This window comes from Cydia amplana, chromosome 7, assembly GCF_948474715.1.
Source record: "Cydia amplana chromosome 7, ilCydAmpl1.1, whole genome shotgun sequence".
Classification (NCBI taxonomy): Eukaryota; Metazoa; Arthropoda; class Insecta; order Lepidoptera; family Tortricidae; genus Cydia; species Cydia amplana.
The window spans coordinates 15,233,953-15,255,465 of NC_086075.1; the positions used below are offsets into that span (position 1 = coordinate 15,233,953).

General features: G+C 37.8%; 2 protein-coding genes across 2 annotated transcripts; one reads left to right on the top strand and one right to left on the bottom strand.

Moving 5' to 3' along the window:
• The first annotated feature begins 870 nt into the window (after positions 1-870).
• On the top strand, positions 871-9,820 carry LOC134649874 (dnaJ homolog subfamily C member 8-like). Its single transcript, XM_063504707.1, has 6 exons — positions 871-1,042; positions 1,479-1,670; positions 2,782-2,910; positions 3,861-3,968; positions 5,912-6,046; positions 9,673-9,820. The coding sequence occupies exons 1-6, from the start codon at positions 992-994 to the stop codon at positions 9,796-9,798; spliced, it is 741 nt and encodes a 246-aa protein (XP_063360777.1). The 5' UTR covers positions 871-991; the 3' UTR covers positions 9,799-9,820.
• A 6,680-nt stretch (positions 9,821-16,500) lies between these two features.
• Positions 16,501-19,859, bottom strand: LOC134649876 (uncharacterized). The gene is made up of 3 exons (XM_063504708.1): positions 19,709-19,859; positions 18,180-18,291; positions 16,501-16,671 (listed from the first exon to the last, which is right to left on the bottom strand). Exons 1-3 carry the CDS (start codon positions 19,806-19,808, stop codon positions 16,554-16,556), a joined length of 330 nt encoding a protein of 109 aa, XP_063360778.1. The 5' UTR covers positions 19,809-19,859; the 3' UTR covers positions 16,501-16,553.
• Positions 19,860-21,513: the final 1,654 nt, after the last annotated feature.

Sequence of the window (21,513 nt, forward strand, 5' to 3'; positions counted from 1 at the left end):
TATCGCACCGCACCGCAACGCGACGTTGGTGCGTCGCACCCATAAATAAGAGCGAGAGACAGATATCTCTTTCTCGCTCTCACTTATGGGTGCCACGCACCAAGGTCGGGGGCGGTGCGATAGTGTGTTACCACAAATAAATTCTCATCCTATAAACTATACTCATCCTTTTCTTTTGGGTGCTAGTACTAGTGTAAGACAAAGACAGTATGATTCTCTCTATGTTTGAAATGAGACAGTCCTTTGACAAACTATAATTTATATACTTGGTCAACCAGATCTTGACAGTAGAAAAAGGCGGCAAATTTGAAAAATGTAGGCGCGAAGGGATAACGTCCCATAGAAAATTTGAATTTCGCGCCTTTTTTTACTGACAAGATTTGGTTGACAAGCTATAATACATCATAATACCAGTACAGTATTTGCTTTATTTTTTGCGCATGACAACATTATTGAATCGTAAACTTAAAAATCGTCGTCCCAGCCCTAGAATATCACTCTATGTGTCAAATATTTATAGTCTGTGGTTTGCAGCGAAAAGTGGACGCCAATTATTGGGCTGTACATTCCTGGGTTGAGCAATCCCAGGTCGAGCATTATCGGTACGGGCCAATAATATGCGACCAATATTCGGCGTTCACTAAATGGATTCGTATTATTGGGTCGTGTATTATTGGGTTGAGCGTTATCAGGGTGTACAAGCTTGGTCCGTGCCAATAATATGAAGCCACTGTTTGGACAGGGCAATAATGTACAACCCAATAATTCGCGTCCATAAAAGTGGACGCCAATTATTGGGCTGTACATTCCTGGGTTGAGCATTAACCGGACTCAAAAACTGAAGCGACAAAAATCTTGTAATAAGTAATAATCAAGCCAGTGATCTAACAATCATATTTCTCATTTAAATGTTACACAATGTGTGAATGAAATACGCAGTTGACAAAGTTTAGCTATTTTCGTAGTGATAAGTGCATTCTAATAAGTCAAGATGTCAGCTCACACGGGCCCTGTGGAGTCGTTTGATGAATTTTATTGCGAGGTTAGTTCTGTTATCTATTTGTTTTATTATACTTTAGGATCACAAATCGAAGTCAGTTACTTCGTTACGTATCAGTTTATTATCCAGTTATTCTTTGATATATATTTACAGTGAGTGCCTACCGCGTAACTTAATTTTGCTTTGATCGTTAGTTTATGCAGTAGGTACCTAGGTAGGTAGGTATTATTAGACTCATTGTACAACGGGCAACTTTTATACCTATTAACTATTTATACCTTTGTTATTATTATTAAGCAGGCAGGCTGTTATAACAATTATTCACGTTGCCAGTAATTATCCAGCAATCTTCAAGATTATGTCATTTTGATTAGTAGAAGGCATGTTTATGTGCTTGTCTAAATTATTATGGAACTGGTTGAGATTGTCAGCCGAGACTACATCTTTATATTTTTTAAATAATTACCTTTTCTTTCAGGTGAAGGAGATAGAAAAGCGAGACTCGGTGTTGACACCAAAACAACAGATCGACAGGCTACTTCGCCCTGGCTCCACATATTTCAATCTGAACCCTTTTGAAGTGTTGCAGCTCGAACCCGACACATCGCTCGATGAGATCAAGAAGAAGTACCGCAGGCTGTCCATCCTCGTCCATCCGGACAAAAACATGGTTAGTTATCTGTTTTTACTTTTAAATCTAGGTTTGAGAAGAACATTTATGCAGTCAGGTTGTCATTTGTTTCAATAGGTTTCAGCAGACTATTTATAGATATAAACAAAGTTGAAAAAGCAATTACAGTGAAACACATTAGCATAATAACAGGATTAAGTAGAGGACTAGATTTTTTTTCTATTTTTATCATCTTGTGAATGGCTGATTTGTAAATGTACTGTGTTTAGTGTAAAACTCATTGCACGGGATTGGATTTGCTCAGTTTAGGCGGTTACAGCCGTCAACATTTCGTTTTTATCCACAGATGGATTGGATAACAATTGGTGACGACCCGAAGCTCCAGAATTTAGGTAAGGATTGAAAAAATGGGACTGATGCCAGAGCGAGTGAAGTGTTAGGAAAATTCTGCAGGGTTTTTTAAGGATACATAACCCTTCGTGTGGCGGGAAGAGACTGTTGATTAATTCAATTAAATTTTAAATATAATTAATTGCCAAAAAGTTATCATTTCAACAACAAATGATGTAGGTATGCCTCTTGATAAGCCTAACCTTTTTCGTCAACAAAACTTGGTAACTATTTTAAAAAGGGGTTTATTTTCAAACTTAGTTACGTAACATTTACATTAACATTTACTATTATTATATAGTCATGGGTGACATTGTCATTATGTGATGAACGCCATCCTTTAAAACAAAATAGATAAAAAAAACCGGCTAAGTGCGAGTCGGACTCGCGCACGGAGGGTTCCGCACCATCAACAAAAAATAGAGCAAAAAAATCGTGTTTGTTGTATGGGTTGTTATAGCAACAGAGATACATCATTTGTGAAAATTTCAACTGTCTAGCTATCGCGGTTCATGAGATACAGCCTGGTGACAGACGGACGGACGGACAGTGAAGTCTTAGTAATAGGGTCCCGTTTTTTACCCTTTGGGTACGGAACCCTAAAAAACTAGTATTACCTACGTAAGGAAACTGGACTAAATAATTAACATGAGAGAAAGTAGGCATCAATGAGGCCTAGTTTCTCATGTCAGTTACTAGTCATACCAAAATATGCATAAAATGGAATACAAATTATCTAGAGTATTGTGTCTCATTGCAGGATGATTCGGAACGGGCACAACAGGCATTTGAGATAGTAAACAGAGCGTGGAAAACCCTAGAGAACGATGATACCAGGAAGAAGTGTTTGGACATCTATCAGGAGGCTAAGGAACGCACTGAACATATGGTGAGAATTCAACTGTAAATGCTTACGAGACTCAGACGCATGAGATAAAAAATATAATTATAGCTGGTCAAGTAGATCTTGTCAGTATAAAAAGGCGGCAAATTTGAAAAATGTAGGCACGAAGGGATATCGTCCCATAGAAAATTTGAATTTCGCTTTATAATGTGTCAATATTTGCAGGAAATACTCCTGTCGAGTCAATTCGACCTAAACTTAGGGCTCATTTAGACGGTGCGAGAATTCGTATGTGAGTTTGATTACATTGCGTCGTTTGATCGGTCGGCTGAATTGATGTAACCTCAATGGTCCGCAATGTAACTGAAATCGTGTACGAGTTCGCGCGCCGTCTAAGTGAGCCCTTAGACTCTAAGGGCTCTCTAAGGCTTAGAGAGTGAAGTGGCCCATTTAGTATAATACCTACATATAGCCGGTTAAGCAAATCTAGTCAGTAAAATAAGGCGCGAAATTCAAATTTTCTATGGGACGATATCCCTTCGCGCCTACATTTTTCAAATCTGCCGGCTTTTTCTACTGACAAGATCTGCTTGACCAAGTATATTATGTTAAGATTTCAAAACTATACTTGGTCAACCAGATCTTGACAGTAGAAAAAGGCGGCAAATTTGAAAAATATAGGCGCGAAGGGATATCGTCCCATAGAAAATTTGAATTTCGCGCCTTTTTTACTGACAAGATTTGGTTGACCAGCTATATTAGCCGGGTCCACACAGCGCGAGTATACGCGTCTCGGCCGAGGCGGCGCGCGCGAGGCACGTCCACACTGGCCGCTTTGTGCGTTAGTAAATTGCCTCGCGCGTATTTATCCGGCTATTCATGAATTTGAACGTCAGTGTTTTTTTATTATTAACAGTAATAACGAATGAAGGCTATAATATGGTTTAAAAATTAAATTAATAAAACATTAACCATTGTTCTTTCTACATTTTCAGATAGAGCAGAAAAAGAAAAAACAGCGAAAGGAATCTCGGCAAGCTGAGGGCATACCCGAAGATGATCCTGTCAAGTTCAAACATGCTGTTTATGTTATGACTATGAAGGTACACATAGATATATTAGATATATAAGGTATAGATAAGTAGGTATAGTAGTAGTAGGATAAGTAGGTAGGGTAGGTAGGTAGGTAGTAGGATAAGGTATAGATATTATGATTAATAGTAATCAGTAATCATTGATTACTATGTAAGATGCTGCTAGACCATTTAGAGATATCTCAATGAAAATTGAATGTAAACATAAAAAATAATCTGCCTGTGTATAATAAGTAAGGATCCTGACCGAATTTTTAGTCATCTTTTTGCATTTTTCTCGAGAACGATTTTTTCCGTTTTTTTATTAGTTTATTATTCAAGTAGGCATATAACGATGCGCTTATGAACGTTAAATAAACGCCAACCCTACACCACCACAGAATAAATAGAACTAGGTACAGAAGATTCACTCTCTAACAAAACGTGTCTGTTACGATTAGGACAGATATTAGCGATAGGTGGCGCAAGCGCCACGCGCGGCTTATGGCTAGCCACCAAAATTGGTGTGAGACAGTACTTTTAGGTACTTGTTGCGACGCGACGAAAGCCCTAAGTGAGCCACACCTGACACCACTGCCTCGAAACGATTGAAATCCCCACTCAATTGGAGGAGGGTATCCCAATATGGGATCTGCAACAACACCGCTCTATACAGCATAACCAAACTATAGCTAGTCAACCAAATCTTGTCAGTAAAAAAAGGCGCGAAATTCAAATTTTCTATGGGACGATATCCCTTTGCGCCTACATTTTTCAAATTTGCCGCCTTTTTCTACTGTCAAGATCTGGTTGACCAAGTATAGTTTGGACCAGGGATGTTGCGAATATCCGCATCCGCATCCGCAACCGCGGAACTTCCGCATTATTTTCAACATCCGCCTCCGCATGGAATCGATGCGGATTTAATGCGGACATGGTCTAATAAAACATGGTCTTCTCTTCCCAGAGTGTCACTTGCCTACGTCACAATAACATTGCCACTTTATTTCAACATAACATGTTACATGGGTACATTATATCTATGGTTAATAAGTTAATTTATTTCTTTATAATTTAATAATTTTCATTTATATGTATTTTATCTTAAATTTTACAATAACACGTCATTTTTAATTATTCGTTAGCAATATCTTCCGATTCACGAAAGAAATTTCAGACGTTCGGGTAATTCTGTTTACACTACTGGCAACACAGGATAGCGCTGTCACATTTGACAATCCGCCATTTTGTCCCTGACCGACCGTCCTTGTCGAACGCGTGTTAATTGTTATTTCCTTCTCGCTCTGTGTCAGCAGTCGCAGTGTTTTCCAAACTTTTCACGTCGTAAGCTTCGTAATTAATGTTTTGTTACGAAAATGGTTGGCTGCTCTATTCGGAACTGTAAGAGTAGGAGTGAAAAGTGCAGTATAGATTTGTTTTATTTTACAATGTTTCTACATGAATAACTTAAAATTAATGCCGTTAAAATAATTTTCACTGTTGGTTAAAATTCTCCCACATTTTAAAGTTTGAGAACCTGTAAACAGCATGATGACGTAGGCAAGTGCCAGTTAGGTCATTCGCGAATCTCGGAAGAGAGTACCAGGCGGAGTATATTATTATACCATGAATGCGGATGCGGATGTGGAACAGGTCGGTACAGGAACGTCTTAGCATCGGTATTAGTGCTAGACTGCTAGGTAATTTAGTTATTAACCAAAAAAACCTATTAGAAATGAGCAGTCCAGCGTGAGTGGGACTTAATGTACGGAACCCTTGGAACGCGAGTCCGACTCGCACTTGGCCGGTTTTTTTAAATAAAAATTTCTAAAATGTAATATTAGACGTTTTTATGGTACATACTATCTTGACATCCCCATCCGCGGATGTTAGCCTTTAAAAATCCGCATCCGCATCCGCGGATGTCAAAAAATCGGCATCCGCAACATCCCATTGGACATTCCATTTTCCAGTTGTTTGCGGACATGGAGCGCAAGCGGCAGCACCTAGAAACCCGCGACCAGGAGGAGCGGAAACGGAAGCGGGAAGCGGAAATAGAACAGGAGGAACAACTCACCATGGAAAAGGAGTGGGCCAAGAACTTTGAGGTATTTTATTATACATATAAATAAAAATCGTAGCTGAAAGCATATACATGACGGAGGCACGGGCGACGGCGATGGGCGTAATACCTCAATGTATTACTTCACAGCTAAATTAGTATGCTACCAGTACATGAAATAAGCATTCGGACTCTTTAACCATACTAGCGCCTCACATAGGGGTATTTCACTAAAAAAGCTGGCCATTAGTAGAATGTATCAAAACGTAGAATCCCGGGAAAAGGGTAGCCGAACTCCTTAGTCATATAATTCATAGATACTAGAACAATATTTATTTTTCGCTGCGTGTGGTGGGTATTTGTCAAATCGGTGTCATTTAACCGCTCTTACTAAAACACATCTACGAAAGCGGAAATTCGATAATGAATATTACAATTGTTATGCGTTGTTTAGACAACAAATAAGGTGATATTTTAAAATGTCTGTTCAGGGAAATGGATTCACCAGGTATGCTTAATTTAATTTGTTTATTATTATTTTCTTACTAAGGGTTATATACATTTAATATCAAATTTCAGTAAGTACTCTCTTGCACTATGAATTTACGAATTTGACTTGAACTCAAAAGGCCGAAAGTTGTTCTATTGGGCTATATTGGGCTAAATTTGTAGTTCTATTCGACAGGACATTTAATTCTCTAGCAATTTTATTTAAAATTAGGGTGCCCAGAAGTGCCCATTAACGAATTACGAGAATTTTTACACTGAGGGATATTACCAAACAAAGTTTCTTTTTGCGGTCGGGAAAAATAATTTTCTGATTTATCATGGCAGGTCCTTCTGGCGTGAGAGTAGTGACCAGAGAATACATTTTTCGTATGATGAAAAACTGTAACGAACCCCAATTTCTACAAAAACTTGATGCAGTCATGAATAAAATTACTAGTTCTGCCACATTCCCACAAGACCAGAAAGATAAGTTTCTCCTCAAGTTTGCGAATGTGAAGTGGGAGTTTAAGACTAGGTGGCAAAGGTCTAAAAGGGAAGAAAATAGATTCTTAATGAAGAATAAAGAATGGTCGCTCGTAACACTGTTGCTGGTCGTCCAGAAAAAAAAATTGAAAATTTGTCGGAACGTAGTAAGCGTCGCAAAACGGAGCACCTGCGACAAACTCATGACACCGCAGAACTTTTGTATGCCAGTCAAATGAGACTTCGAGAGTCTGGAAATTGTGATGGTGCAAAAGTTGTAAAAAATATAATGACACCACCAAGTAGAGCACAAAAGTATGAAGAGGCTATTAAAAAAAGTGACAAGTCTACTTTAAAGTCTCAACTAAGCCCCACAGAAATAAGCACTTCCGAGAATTTAGGAAGAGCTTTTCAAGGAAGTTCTCGAGAGAGCAGTGCAATTTGGACGTCTTAAATCGGCTGCTACTTACGTCAGATCCGTTTTTGAGCAGCATTAGGCCTAAGCCTCTAAAATCAGCGAAACCATTTAGCCTTGCTGCTAGGGACATGATGCTTGGCCCAAACAGACGCAAACGCGATGTCAGATGACTTATCATCAGATTCAACAGGTGAAAGTGATGAAGGGTCGTCTGATTGATCAGATAGTAGCTGTTTATCAAATAATTAAAATTTGAAGAATGTTTTATTCTGCTATTATTGACCGGTATATAAACGATACAACACTACACCAACCGGCAAATGTATAAAAGTTGTATAAAATAAATTAAAATAGCATATTTCGATTCACACAATAGAACTCCTGATACAAATGTACATAAATTATTTTGGCCAGCTTTTCTAGTGAAATACCCCTATGTGCGCCTACTATATTTCAGTACTAAATGATAAAAAGAACTAATTGCTATTCGAATGCAAACAGATTTGTTGTAAAATCAAAGATCACATGAAACGTTCAAATCTTTATTCAAGTTAAGCTAGGCCAGCTCCAACCCTACACCTCTGACCTGAGAAGATTTAGCCCAATATGGGACCGGCAACAAACTCAGCGGGACACATCTTTTCAAAACAACACATTCTTTCTTTATTTCACAAAAGTAAGCTTCTAATGACACATAAGAAATCAAAATAACACTTGGAATAAAACACTTAGCTAAATGGATAAAGAACGTTGGATTCTATAAGCTTTCAGAATAATCCTTCAGGTATAAGCCTTCAGGAACGTGGTAGGCACTAGGTATAGCTAACGTCCGATCTCTAGCGCGGTCCGATCAAGTCTGCCGGCGGAGCCTCATCGCTCCCGCTTCGAAGTCAAGTTGGCAAACCTGCTCGACCGGTCTACCAACATAACGACAAAACTGCCACCTTGTACCAAACTTCACCCAAGTTAAACAACTTGACATTCCAAAGCCTTCTACCTGTCATCATAGTTCAACAATACGCCAATAGACGGCCTTACTATCTACGTTATGAATTTCGTTACAACTTCAATAAAACGTAGCCAAACATTGCTAATAGATTGTATACAGGCGTCTAAAACTATGAACTGTAAGGCTGCAATACGTCCTTCTGGAGTCACGCTCCGACATACATATGTACGTCGACAAGATTATATGAAGGCGCCGTGAATTCAGATCCTCCGAACGCAGCTCGCTGAGCACTGAGCGGACGGCCGTGCGTGCCCGGGATCGCGGATATCATTGTTTTTGAATTGTTACTTTTAGTTATTACTAAAAAAGTGATAAATAGGGTATTTGACTGTATTTAAAATTAGTTCCTTTACGCCATGCATGAAATAAAGCACCAGAAGATTAATAGAGAAACCTAGAAAGCAGTCATTTTTAGACACAATTTCTATTTTAAACCCCGTGTTATACTATAAAGAGTAGATCATTTGATCGTGACGTCACATGCTAGGCTAGTGTTTCATATAAATTTCATTGATAGTCCCTAGCAAAATCGTTTTGACAGTTCGAAAAAAGAAACTGATTTGACTGGTAGTCAATGTCAAATACCCAATTAGTTCGATTAGAAGTAAAAGTACGCATTTTTAGAAGCAATTTTCATGTTAACAGCTTTTGTTCAAAAATCGTGTCAAATTTTTAAGCAGATACTTTTGGCGCCTTGATAGTGACGGCACATGACTGTTGTTGTGTGTTCTTTCGCTTATTTGTACAATCGCCCACACTGTTAACTGTACATGCTGGACCTTATGCCTTTTGGGGTCATCCATTAATTACATCACACGAATTTCTAGGTTTGTTGACCCCTCTCCCCCTCCGTGTCACACTTGGTCACATTTGGCAGACCCCTCCCCCCTGGTGTGACGTCACATTTTTTCAACGAAATCGTCAAATATTTATGTAATATTTTATCAAAATATTTTTCACAAAAGAAATATTAGTAATTTGACAACCCAAAACTGATTGGGATAGAAATTTAAACGAATAAAAACAATTATCGTTCCAAAAACTTGTTTTATACCGTATTTATCAATGATAAAAAATAAAATAATTTAAATATTTTTTTGTCCTCCCCCTTGTCACAGCGTGTCACATTTTCTTTACCCCCTCCCCTCCTAAACGTGTGATGTAATTAATGGATGACCCCTTTGTTATAAGGTCCACCCATGTACAGTTAGTGTTGCTGTATGTACACTGGCTCCTGTGTGTGTGGACTATATTGACTCGTGTCATGTTGCAGGAATCTCGACAAAACCGCGTGGACAGCTGGAAGACCTTCCAGTCCGGCAGCGGCGGCGAAAAAAAAAAAAAAAAGAAAAACATGATGAACTTCAAGCCGCCCAAGCCCAAGCCGGAGAGCAGATAACTTCCAGCCCTATAATACGTAAGGCTTAGCACGCACTGCGGTTTTTAAAAAGCGGTTCCGCTGCCGCAAAAAATGTAACGTACGGCATTTCTTTATAAGCGCACGCACTTGCGATTTAAGAATGCCGTACGTTACATTTTTTGCGGTAGCGGAACCGCTTTTTAAAAACCGCAGTGCGTGCTAAGCCTTAGTTTTACTCTAGTTGTAGTGGTCGTGCGAGGTTTGATTGGAGGTCTGTACCAGGGATGTTGCGAACATCCGCATCCGCATCCGCAACCGCGGAACTTCCGCATTATTTTCAACATCCGCATCCGCATGAAATCGATGCGGAGCTTATGCGGATGCGGATGTCGAACAAGTCGGCCCAGGAACGTCATAGCGGCGGCGTAACTGGCGTAAGTGCTAGGTAATTTCGTCATTACCTATAACGAAATCGTCTAGATCCAGAAAAGTCGGCCAAGTTACTGTTTATTAAATATGACGCACCTATATTCTTGTTCAAATACTAAATGTTACGTTTTTTTTAATAAAAAAATACTAAAAATGTAATATTTGACGTTTTCTAAGTACCTAATCTTGACATCCGCATCCGCATCCGCATCCGCGGATATGAGCCTTTAAATATCCGCATCCGCATCCGCGGATGTCAAAAAATCTGCATCCGCAACATCCCTGGTCTGTACTGTCTGTAGATGCCCCGAATAGTGGTTTTGGCCGAATACCGAATACCGAATATTCGGCCCCTCTCTCGGCCGAATACCGAATGACCTGCGAATATTTTGAGTCACAATTATTATGAAAACTGATCGCTAACAAAGCTCAACGTTAGATGACGTTAGCTAAGATATATTTTTATTGAACAGCATTAATGAATAGAGTCAAACAAAACAGACTCATGATAAAAACAAAATGTTTTTTAATCAATAAACGCTCAAGAAAGGATCTTTGTATTTAACAACTTTCCAAGAACACATTCTAAATATACCTACATAGTTTTTGGTTATTTTTATTGTGCAATTTTTCTTTTTAAGTAGGTGCAACAGATATTAGGTATTCATTCGGCCGAATACCGAATATTCGGCAAAGTGACCGAACAGGCCGAATACCGAATAGTTGCCGAATATTCGTGGCATCTCTAGTCTGTACCCATATGAGACAGTGTCACAACTGACATACACACCAACGTCTACGTAATTATATACATCTCGCTTGCACTAATATGCGAGTCCACTAACAAGTAAGTTACGTTCTCGATAGCGTTTATGTCAGTGCCAAACATGTGGTAGCCACACTGGTGAGAGTCAAGAATGTTTTCGTTGTCTTGTGGTCTGCCCCAAAACATGTGGCCTAGTGGCCCACCATGCAAGAAAAAATGGCAGGCAAATTTGAACCAATGGTATTCAATTTGTTTCGTTATAAAATCGAACGATACAAAACAATGCAACTTTGTTCCATTTAATAATGGTTCAAATTTAAAGTCTGGCCGTGGGTTTCAAACAACGTGGGTCAGAAACAAGAAAATGAGAAAAAAAGGATTTTTGACCCAAAACTCGAGTATTTTGAGCCTGAATTTACATTACGAAGAAGAAAATACATACGTTTATTTGAAGCGCTTACAAGATTTCGAGGTTTTCAACCTACAACCTATATGCGCTGTCAGAACGCCGCTATTAACAACATTCGTTTACATTAGAAATATTATAATGTAAAGAATTAAGTAGTTATTATTAAAAATCCGACTATGGTTAAAATGTAAAAGTAAGATGGGTTCAAAGGTAACTAGAGTCTAACCAATAGGTTTAAAATTTTACTGTAAAAAATTACAAACTTCTCTTCTTACTTTACCGTAGTACTTTTCACAGGTGTAAACTAAACGCACATGGTGTCTGCTCGGCTACCTTACCCCAAGAATTCGGGCCTTGGAAATTTTCACTGCCAACATTATATGACACCACTATTAAGCTCATATAAGCTAAGCTATCATATAAGCTATCATATAAGCTTTGCACGACCATATTGTTAATGTAAAAATGTCGATTTAATTTAGTATGTCAAAAGCTACTTTTGAATTTAATTAAAGTGATACAATGCAATAGAAATTGATCTTTCTCATTTAACCCTTAAATGCATGATTTTTTCTTTTTGCCCGAAATTAATATATGTATCATATAATTCTTTGCTGGTTCTAGGAAAAATAGTAAAAAAAATATAACATCGATTTTCGTTGCGAAATCAGTGTTAGAAGTTGCATAGGCTAAATCATATTTATGTAAATATATAATTATTAGTAAGATATATAGGAAAAATCTTACTGCCATCAGAAAGGTACACTATTTGTGATATTCCTATGATAAAGTTTTTAAATATATAATAATTACAAACCCCGAAAAATCGGCCCTAAATCACACACTAAAAATCATCAACTTCCGGTTTTTCCAAGTTTTCCCACATTTCGTCTTAAAACAAATGTAATTTTTATAAATTAAAATATGCGTAAATTTAAGTAAAAATTCAGAAAATTTATTAGATTAACTATTGGAATAATATACAGGAACAAATAGAATTTGTCTAATTATGCATAAAATTTGATGTTTATGTTGTATCGTACACCATGCATTTAAGGGTTAATAGTCAGCGGCATGTATTATTATACATTACAATATACATGCAAATGTAATAATCTTGTCTTGCAGGCAATTTTACTAGAAATAAAGACACCAGAGCATTCAAAACATGCCATAAGTAATAACTAATAAAATACAATCATTATATTATGATGAGTCCAACATAATAATATATGTGTATTCGAAAGAGGCTTAACTTAATATTGTTTGGTTTGTTTATGTTGTCGAAACAAATAAGTAAAAGGGCGATACATTTGTGAATTTGCTACAAAACACGAATACACTTTTGGTTTCCAGCTGAATACGTTTCTGAACGTAACTTTAGGTTAACTATGGGGAAATATCTGAATGATCATTAAGTAATTACTAGCGACCCGCCCCGGCTTCGCACGGGTTAACAAATTATATATAACCTTCCTCTTGAATCACTCTATCTATTAAAAAAACGCATCAAAATCCGTTGCGTAGTTTAAAAGTCTAAGCATACATAGGGACAGACAGCGGGAAACGACTGTTTTATACTATGTAGTGATCATATAATATCCTTTAACATTGAGAAATAAAGCAACTTCTTTGTACTTGTATTACAAACTACTATGCAGATAAGGCCTAGACCCCGGATTCTTGTCGCGATCACGTGACAAAAGGGTGATTTGGGGAGTAAATGGAATGGTAGAACAAGATAATACTTAAATTATAAGATAACTAATAAACTTTTCAAATATGCTCCGTTAACATCTGTCCCAGTGGAAAGAAGCTTTTCTTTTTTGAAGTGGATATATTCTGCTAGAAGACGTAGCCTAACCGCAAGTCATTTAGAACAACTGTTGATCTGTTACGGAGAGTCCGTTAACAATAGAGCGACGTCGACATTTTAATCTTTTTTTTTTGTATTATCTTATCTTAATAAATCCGTATTAATTAATAGGTACTGTTCCATTTACTCCCCAAATCACCCTTTTGTCACGTGATCGCGACAAGAATCCGGGGTCTAGATAACTGACCCCCCCGGTCACTTATCTCTGCAGCAGACGATTGGGGAAATTTTGGAAACAAGATAATGTCAAAAATTACAAATTACTGTGCAACGCTTACCAAAGAGTTGCTGTAGTAAGCGGTGCTTCAAATACATATTTGAGGCTTTCGAAATTAGCCCGATTTCGAAGTTACCCCAATTTACAGAAGTGAGTAAAAATTTACTTTCAATTTGTTTACATAAAGAAAAGTAAATTACAATGAATAACATAAAGCAAATGTCGATAATATTACAGTGCAGTTGTTCAAGTACGAGTTATGTGATCGATATGTGATGTTCTCAGATAAAAGGTATCTTAATCTTCAATAAGACTTACTGGCATAGTTTCAATTAGGAACCTTCCTCATTTAAAATGACCCAATGTGTCCTTGTAGGTACATTTTGCTTAAAATGTTGTGTATTGCATCTAATTAATTGGAAATATGAATTAATTGCCATATATAACTGAGTCATTTTATAACCGCTCAATATGTGAACACTAAGAGTACAACAATCTATAGATGTTATACATATTTTTAGCATTGAAATATCCACAATAGTAATAGACCTAAGACACTATCGCCTTCTGAATCAAAGCAATACATTGTATGTACCTACTGTAAACACTGTTTATATTAAAGCCATTTTACACTGCGTTTTTTTTTGAATGCTTAAAATCGTTTATTAATGTCCGACGGTTACCGGATTTTTTTCCGGTTTGCTCTATTTTTACCGAAGACGAACCATGGCCGAAACCTGCCGTGGTGCTAATTTTAATTTACGGTGTTATTTCTCAGTGGGTGCCATTTGAGCGTCATAGTCACATTGTTTTAAGAAAAACGCAGTGTGAAAGGGCTCTTAATTATTGTTAACCAAAACGTAAAGAATATACAGTTCCCCCTTTGGGATCATTTCAGTTTATGTGAAGTGTAGTTCAAATTCCTGTATATACATTCTGATTGAAATATGCGTTTTATTCGTAGAATGTAATTGTTTAGAAGTTAGTTTTTCTGTCGGCCAGGCGTTGTTTCGACTAGGTAAGTAGGTACTAATCGCGCTATCAAGATATTTCATGAAATAATTATCCTTATACAACGTTTTGTTTAGTTTGCGAATCGCGTGCTAGATGTCACTTACCGAGCCCTGAAAATCCTGAATCGCGCTATCAAGATTATTCTTGGTAAAATGGCACCGGGCTCGTAGAATATAAGGTTTAGTTTCCAAATCGCACGCTAGATGCCACTGTACCGTGTCCTGAAAATCCTGAATCGCGCTATCAAAATTTTCCTTGATAAAATGGCACCGGGCTCGTAGATATAAGGTTTAGTTTCCAAATTGCACGCTAGATGCCACTGTACCGTGTCCTGAAAATTCTGAATCGCGCTATCAAGATTTTTCTATATAAAATGACCCCTGGCTCGTACAATATAGGTTTAGTTTCCAAATCACACGGACACACGCTAGATGCCACTGTACCGTGTCATGAAAATCCTGAATCGCGCTAACAAGATTTTTCTTGATAAAATGACCCCGGGCTCGTACAATAGGTTTAGTTTCCAAATCGCACGCTAGATGTCACTGTACTGTGTACTGAAAATCCTGAATCACGCTATCAAGATTTTTCTTGATAAAATGGCACCGGGCTCGAAGATATAAGGTTTAGTTTCCAAATTGCACGCTAGATGCCACTGTACCGTGTCCTGAAAATCCTGAATCGCGCTATCAAGATTTTTCTATATGAAATGACCCCTGGCTCGTACAATATAGGTTTAGTTTCCAAATCGCACGCTAGATGCCACTGTACCGTGTCCTGAAAATCCTGAATCGCGCTATCAAGATTTTTCTTGATAAATTGACCCCGTACGTGCTTATATAACATATGTTTAGTTTGCGAATCGCACGCTAGATGACACTACCGGGTCCTGAAAAACCTGAATCGCGCTATAAAGACCCCAGGGCCCAGGCTCATTATTATTTTTTGTTTACAATTGATAGCATGCTAGGTGGCGCCATGCAGTGTACTGGAAATCCTGGATCGCGCGGTCAAGATTTTATTTGTTATAACATAGAGTGCTCACTCCATACCTCAGTTTTAGTACCAAAAAGACTATTAGCATCGAGTAGCGGAACTATCAGTACTGCTACTTGACAATAGATGTCGCCAACTCGCCACCGACCGGAAAGTCTTATGGTGTTGAGATAATCCCCCATTATCTGTTAAGACTGCATCCTCCAAGTATAGACAGAATAGCTTCCTAGTTCGTGCGAGTCGAAGGCTCAATGAGCTGTCGAAGGAACTTGATATCGATATATTCAATTGTAAAGTTCCCAATGTAAGGCATAGTTTGGTTGAGCGGTGTTTTATGTGAGCGACCTTCCTACCAATGTATTTAATTCATGTATACTTTTTGTTTTTTTTTCTAATTAGGCGAGCAAAATGCATTAAAATTAATTTATTCAACTAAGTGTATTGGCGCCTTGATAGCGACATTACATAATTATGTATTATTTAACTGTATACCGTTATGATAATTTTACTTTATTTTGTTTTCATCGCTCGAATTTTGAGACCTCTGACATTCCAGGCGCTAATGTACTAAGTAGGTATTAAACTTATTAAACTTAGGATCTATTGTAAGGCTTCTATTGCCATTTTCAATTATGTTTTTTTTCTCTTTTTTTCCTTCTCTTTTTGTACGCATGTGTGTGTGCGTAGGTGCTAGCATTAGTTTTAAATTTAATACTTTGTAACTACCTGTGAGTTCCTGTAATTGGCTTCCTGTTTTTAATCTTACTATCTATTTAAAGTTTGTAGCTGTTGGTTCTCCTTAACATAAATCCGGTCGGCGCTACATCTATTGTCAAGTAGCAGTACTGATAGTTCCGCTACTCGATGCTAGATGTAGTCACTGAAATTAATAGTCTGAACTGATGTATGGAGTGAGCACTTTATGTATTTTTTTCTCTATGGTTAAAATGACCCCGGGCACATACAATAATTGTTCACTTTACGATTTTCACGAATCGCTATTGATTTTACCTAAAATGCACAAGCAATGAAAAACCTTCATCACCAAAGAGAATGAAACTTTATTGTCAAAATCACAAAGTATAATTTAGACTTCATCTTCGCAGTCCTCGACCTTGTCGCTGGGCGGGCCGGGGTAAGCGGGCGGGGAAAAGTTCAACCAAATGCTGTCAGTCAGAATCATCACGGCGAACGAGAACAGAAACCTGGAAATATTCGAAACTTTATTGCAGGAGTTGTCAATCCGTTGGGCTCGTCCCGTCGGGTAATATCACAGAACAAGTAGAATGGCGATGCGAGCAGGGTACGTGTCGCCGCGGGGTTTTGAGCAAACGCTCGCATGCTACTCGCCCGCGCTGACCGAAAATGAAGTAAACATGCCTTTTTGCGCCACAATAACGTTCAGATTAAGAAGCCAGCCATCAAATCTATCTAAAGGAGGCGTATCCATTCACCAGGCACACAATTTTTTGCTACCGTTGCGCGAGTGTTAGTAAATGTGGAGAGGAACGAGCGGCGACACCGGTTCCGATACTAACTGTGCGCGATAGCCATTCTAACCTCTTTAATATGTTCTGTGGGTAATATCATGAATGAACGAATTAAAACAAAAAGACAGCGTCTATTCGCCAGGTGCACGACTGGTGCTGCCCTCATTTTGTCGGCCTTTCTGCGGAGTAAAAAAAGCGGCCAAGTGCGAGTCGGACTCGCCCATGAAGGGTTCCGTATTTAGGCGATTTATGACGTATAAAAAAAAAACTACTTAATAGATCTCGTTCAAACCAATTTTCGGTGGATTTTTGCATGGTAATGTACATCATATATTTTTTTTAGTTTTATCATTCTCTTATTTTAGAAGTTACAGGGGGGGGGACACACATTTTACCACTTTGGAAGTGTCTCTCGCGCAAACTATTGAGTTTAGAAAAAAATGATATTAGAAACCTCAATATCATTTTTGAAGACCTATCCATAGATACCCCACACGTATGGGTTTGATGAAAAAAATTTTTTTGAGTTTCAGTTCGAAGTATGGGGAACCCCAAAAATTTATTGTTTTTTTTCTATTTTTGTGTGAAAATCTTAATGCGGTTCACAGAATACATCTACTTACCAAGTTTCAACAGTATAGTTCTTATAGTTTCGGAGAAAAGTGGCTGTGACATACGGACGGACAGACAGACGGACAGACGGACAGACGGACAGACGGACAGACAGACAGACATGACGAATCTATAAGGGTTCCGTTTTTTGCCATTTGGCTACGGAACCCTAAAAAGCGGCAACAGCTGGCATTAATGTTTGACAGTCCATAACGACGTGTTTGTGACCGTGACAATCAGCGCCACTTCTCCCACCGACTGCGACTGCCATCTATTGGACGATTTATGATCTGCTTTTTAAGTAGTAGATGCCATTGAAGTACGTAGATGGCCTGCGCCTCTGTCACCCGACAATATTTCCTTGAACGCATACAACTAGTTGAGGAATAACCAAAAATCCAATGGGGTTGGCCGGTCGAAGTATTTAGCAGATGGCGCCATCATAGCTAGCCCTGTTACGAGTAAAGAAACAATTCTTTAATGCCCTGGATGCCAGCCCTTTAACCCTATTCTCATAGAAAAAGGGACAAGCTATGATGGCGCCATCTATGCCACCCTTTGACAGTTGCCAACCCCATTATACAAACTTAAATTGGGTGCAGATTACTTACCACAGGACTCCGCCTACGAAGATTTTGTTGTAGAAGTTTTGCTTGGCGTCATACCAGGGCTTCCACGGCCCGCACGGGATCGGCAACTCGTTCATGTGCGCATCGCATACCTCTGCGAGACAAAATAGGTACCTACCGTAAAACGTGCCTACTTTGCTCCAAAATTGGCACCACTTTAATGAAATCTTGAATATTTTTTAAACTGTTCCTCATTTAAATATTCAGACAAATTGAATATGAAGAACATCTAATGTGACATATTTCATCGGTAAATCAACTTTAAGAAATGTTGTTTTATATAAAACGAGGCTCTGAATACGGGGCACAACATACTCATTGTTGGGGGTATTTTTGCTCCTACCTATAGTTCACTTAGAGGTGCAAAGTCACCCCATTGTGCGCCAAATTATCAAATTAATAGACCCCACCAAGAAAATAGATTAATTTTATGACTAAAGTAGCAATTCAAAAATTATATACAATTTCGTTTGTCTGAGTATATAAATAATAATATAGAAATATGGTTGGATATAATAAACGATAAGTCATTTTTTTTAATTGGAGCATAGTTCTATACTCACCAAGGAGCAAAGTAGGCACGTTTTACGGTATACTTACACAATTATTACTTGTAACCGGATTTTGTATAATGCATTTTAATTCGAGTCCAGTCTCTGCCAAGTAGTGTCCGACCGAAACCGGATCTTCATGCCGAGATCGAAACTTCGGTAGGACACTCGAAAATACAGTTTCGGTGCGGCTGAAAGGTTCGGCAGTTTTGTGGCCCAAACCGAACCGTCAGCCGAATCATGACATTTTTGCTGAACGAAACCTGCTGAGTGCTGCCGCAACCTAATCTTTGGTCGGACACTGCTGCGAATAAGTTGGGCGGACGAGCGGTTGGATTCAATAACAACGGTAATCGGTTGTATATATAGTTTGACAAGAAATTGTAGAAAATAAATGAGGGCGCCACTTTCTACGTAACTACCACACTTGACGATAAATGCAACAATTTAGTACCTATGGAATTTTTAGTGTTCCGTACAAAACTTTGTTCACGGAACACTTATGGGATCACTTCGGTCTTGCAAATCAGTTATTTAATTCCATTTTATTTAATTTCTATCCACTATTTTATGTCGCACTATACTAGTGTCTCTGAAGTCTAAATTCCTCTAAATTTATATTTGAAAGCATAAGCATATTTTAAGCTATAGTGTGTCAAATGACTGTCTCTCTTCAAACATAGACAGAATCATACTATCTTTGTCTTACACTAGTACTGGCACCCAAAAGAAAAGGATGAGTATAGTTTTGTTTGTTCCTATTTACTGACAAATTGGTTTGACCAACTATATATTTATTATGGTTTTTACGCATATTAAATAAGCATAATCAAAATAATCCCGTAATTTTTTGGACCACCCCTTACCAAACCAATTAACCCGTTTGAGCAGTAATTTCTTCGACGTAAAGTTATAACTTATAAGGCACTTTAAATGCAATATTCTTTAGTAACTACTTACGGTGCACTTTGTAAGTCCTAGCGGGAGTCAAACGTGGAATAGTAACTTGTGGAACCGCAGTTACGACCCTTCGAAGACCCAAGATCCTCGATCTGAGCATATTCGCACGTCGCTAGGCACCAACGCTCCAACACGATTTAAAAAACAATGACATTGTGTCAGTCATTCTCTCGTAAACGAGGAATTGTTGTTATGTGCCAGTTATCTTGAAATTCGATATATAGTCGATAAGTAAAACCTCCGTACCTAAAAAAATATGTTTTAGATTTTTTTCCGACTAGACACCAACTAAACATATATTATATGATATATTATACAACAACTATATGCCAACTATAGTTCATTTTTTTTAGCATTAGAAATAAAGTAAACAATCTTGATGTGTCTTTTAATTGAAAAACACATTTTTAAAATAAGTTACGGTAAATATGTATCAATTATGAATCTAATACGATCTTTTATAGTCTTCTGCTTTCATAAGTAATAGTTATTTTTCAATTAAAAGACATGTCAAAATCGCTTACCTTCTTTCAAGTTCTTTCTAATGCTAAAAAAAATGAACTATAGACACTTAATTATATTGTCTTATTGTCTTCGGTCTTCATAGTTTACCTAACTTATAGTCATTAGGTGCCGTTCTGATAATATAAACCAAAACGAAAAATAAATATTAATTGTTCCCGCGATTCAGTCAGAAATTTAGAATACGATAATAGAACAAACGCTCAAGTACTTAATCTATTATTCATAGAAAATATAAAAATCTCAGTCCCGTAACAGAGTTACGAAAAGTGATATAAAATCTTCGGAATAAAAAAAAGGTTTTGTTAATGTTCATTGCAATAAAAACTTTACGCAATTGTGATATAAGATCTCTGTCATACCATAGCGTTGATATTCGGAAACTTTTACGATAAAAACTCCCGAGTCTTGCTTGAGCAACCTAATGCAAGAAGGAGAACTTGTCCTTAGCTTTACATAATAAATAATTCATAATATAGTAACTAAAGATCGTTTGCTATATCACAATCGTCATAAAATAGGCATATACCTACTTACTCAATCCGTAGGTATCATTAGCAGGTATCTTAAAACTAGACAAATGTCTAGGCCAGTGGTTCCTAACCTTTTCAGTCCGGTCACCCCTATGAATAACTAGGGAAACTGATTTTACCCCTCCCAATGGTAATAAAAAAATAAAACGTGTACGTTTGTTATGTATTGTTATATTAGGTTAGCTTATTACCCCCGTAAAATACCCGTTTTACCCCCACGGGGGTAATTACCCCCAGGTTAGGAACCACTGGTCTAGGCTATACATATATCAGAGATTAATTAATATTAAAGACTATCAATGTATACTGCAGTGTCTCATTATTAAAGAGGTCTCAAAGTTATGTCGAACATTCAACAAGATGTGTACTCTAAGAAAAATCGTGCTCCCGAGTTTGACAGCTGAAGAAGATGGCCTTTCGTGGTAACTAGTTAATTCAGTAACTACTAGACTAATTCAGTAACTTCAGCTGAATCGAACGCCAATTTTTGACAACTAGACTCTAGAGCTATGTACCACAATATGTATAAGGCCATCTGATATAACTGTCAAATTTGGAGAAAGACACCAATCAATAAAAAAATATGATATTAAGTAAGTAAAACTGCCGTATTCGAACTTCAGGATATTCACAAGAGACGACACGTACTAGATCCATTCTAGATACGTTATTAGTTTAGATTTCAACTAGTTCTCTTTTGCAGCGCAATTCGGGCAACCAATGTCACTTGTACGATAGATCGTGTTAGAT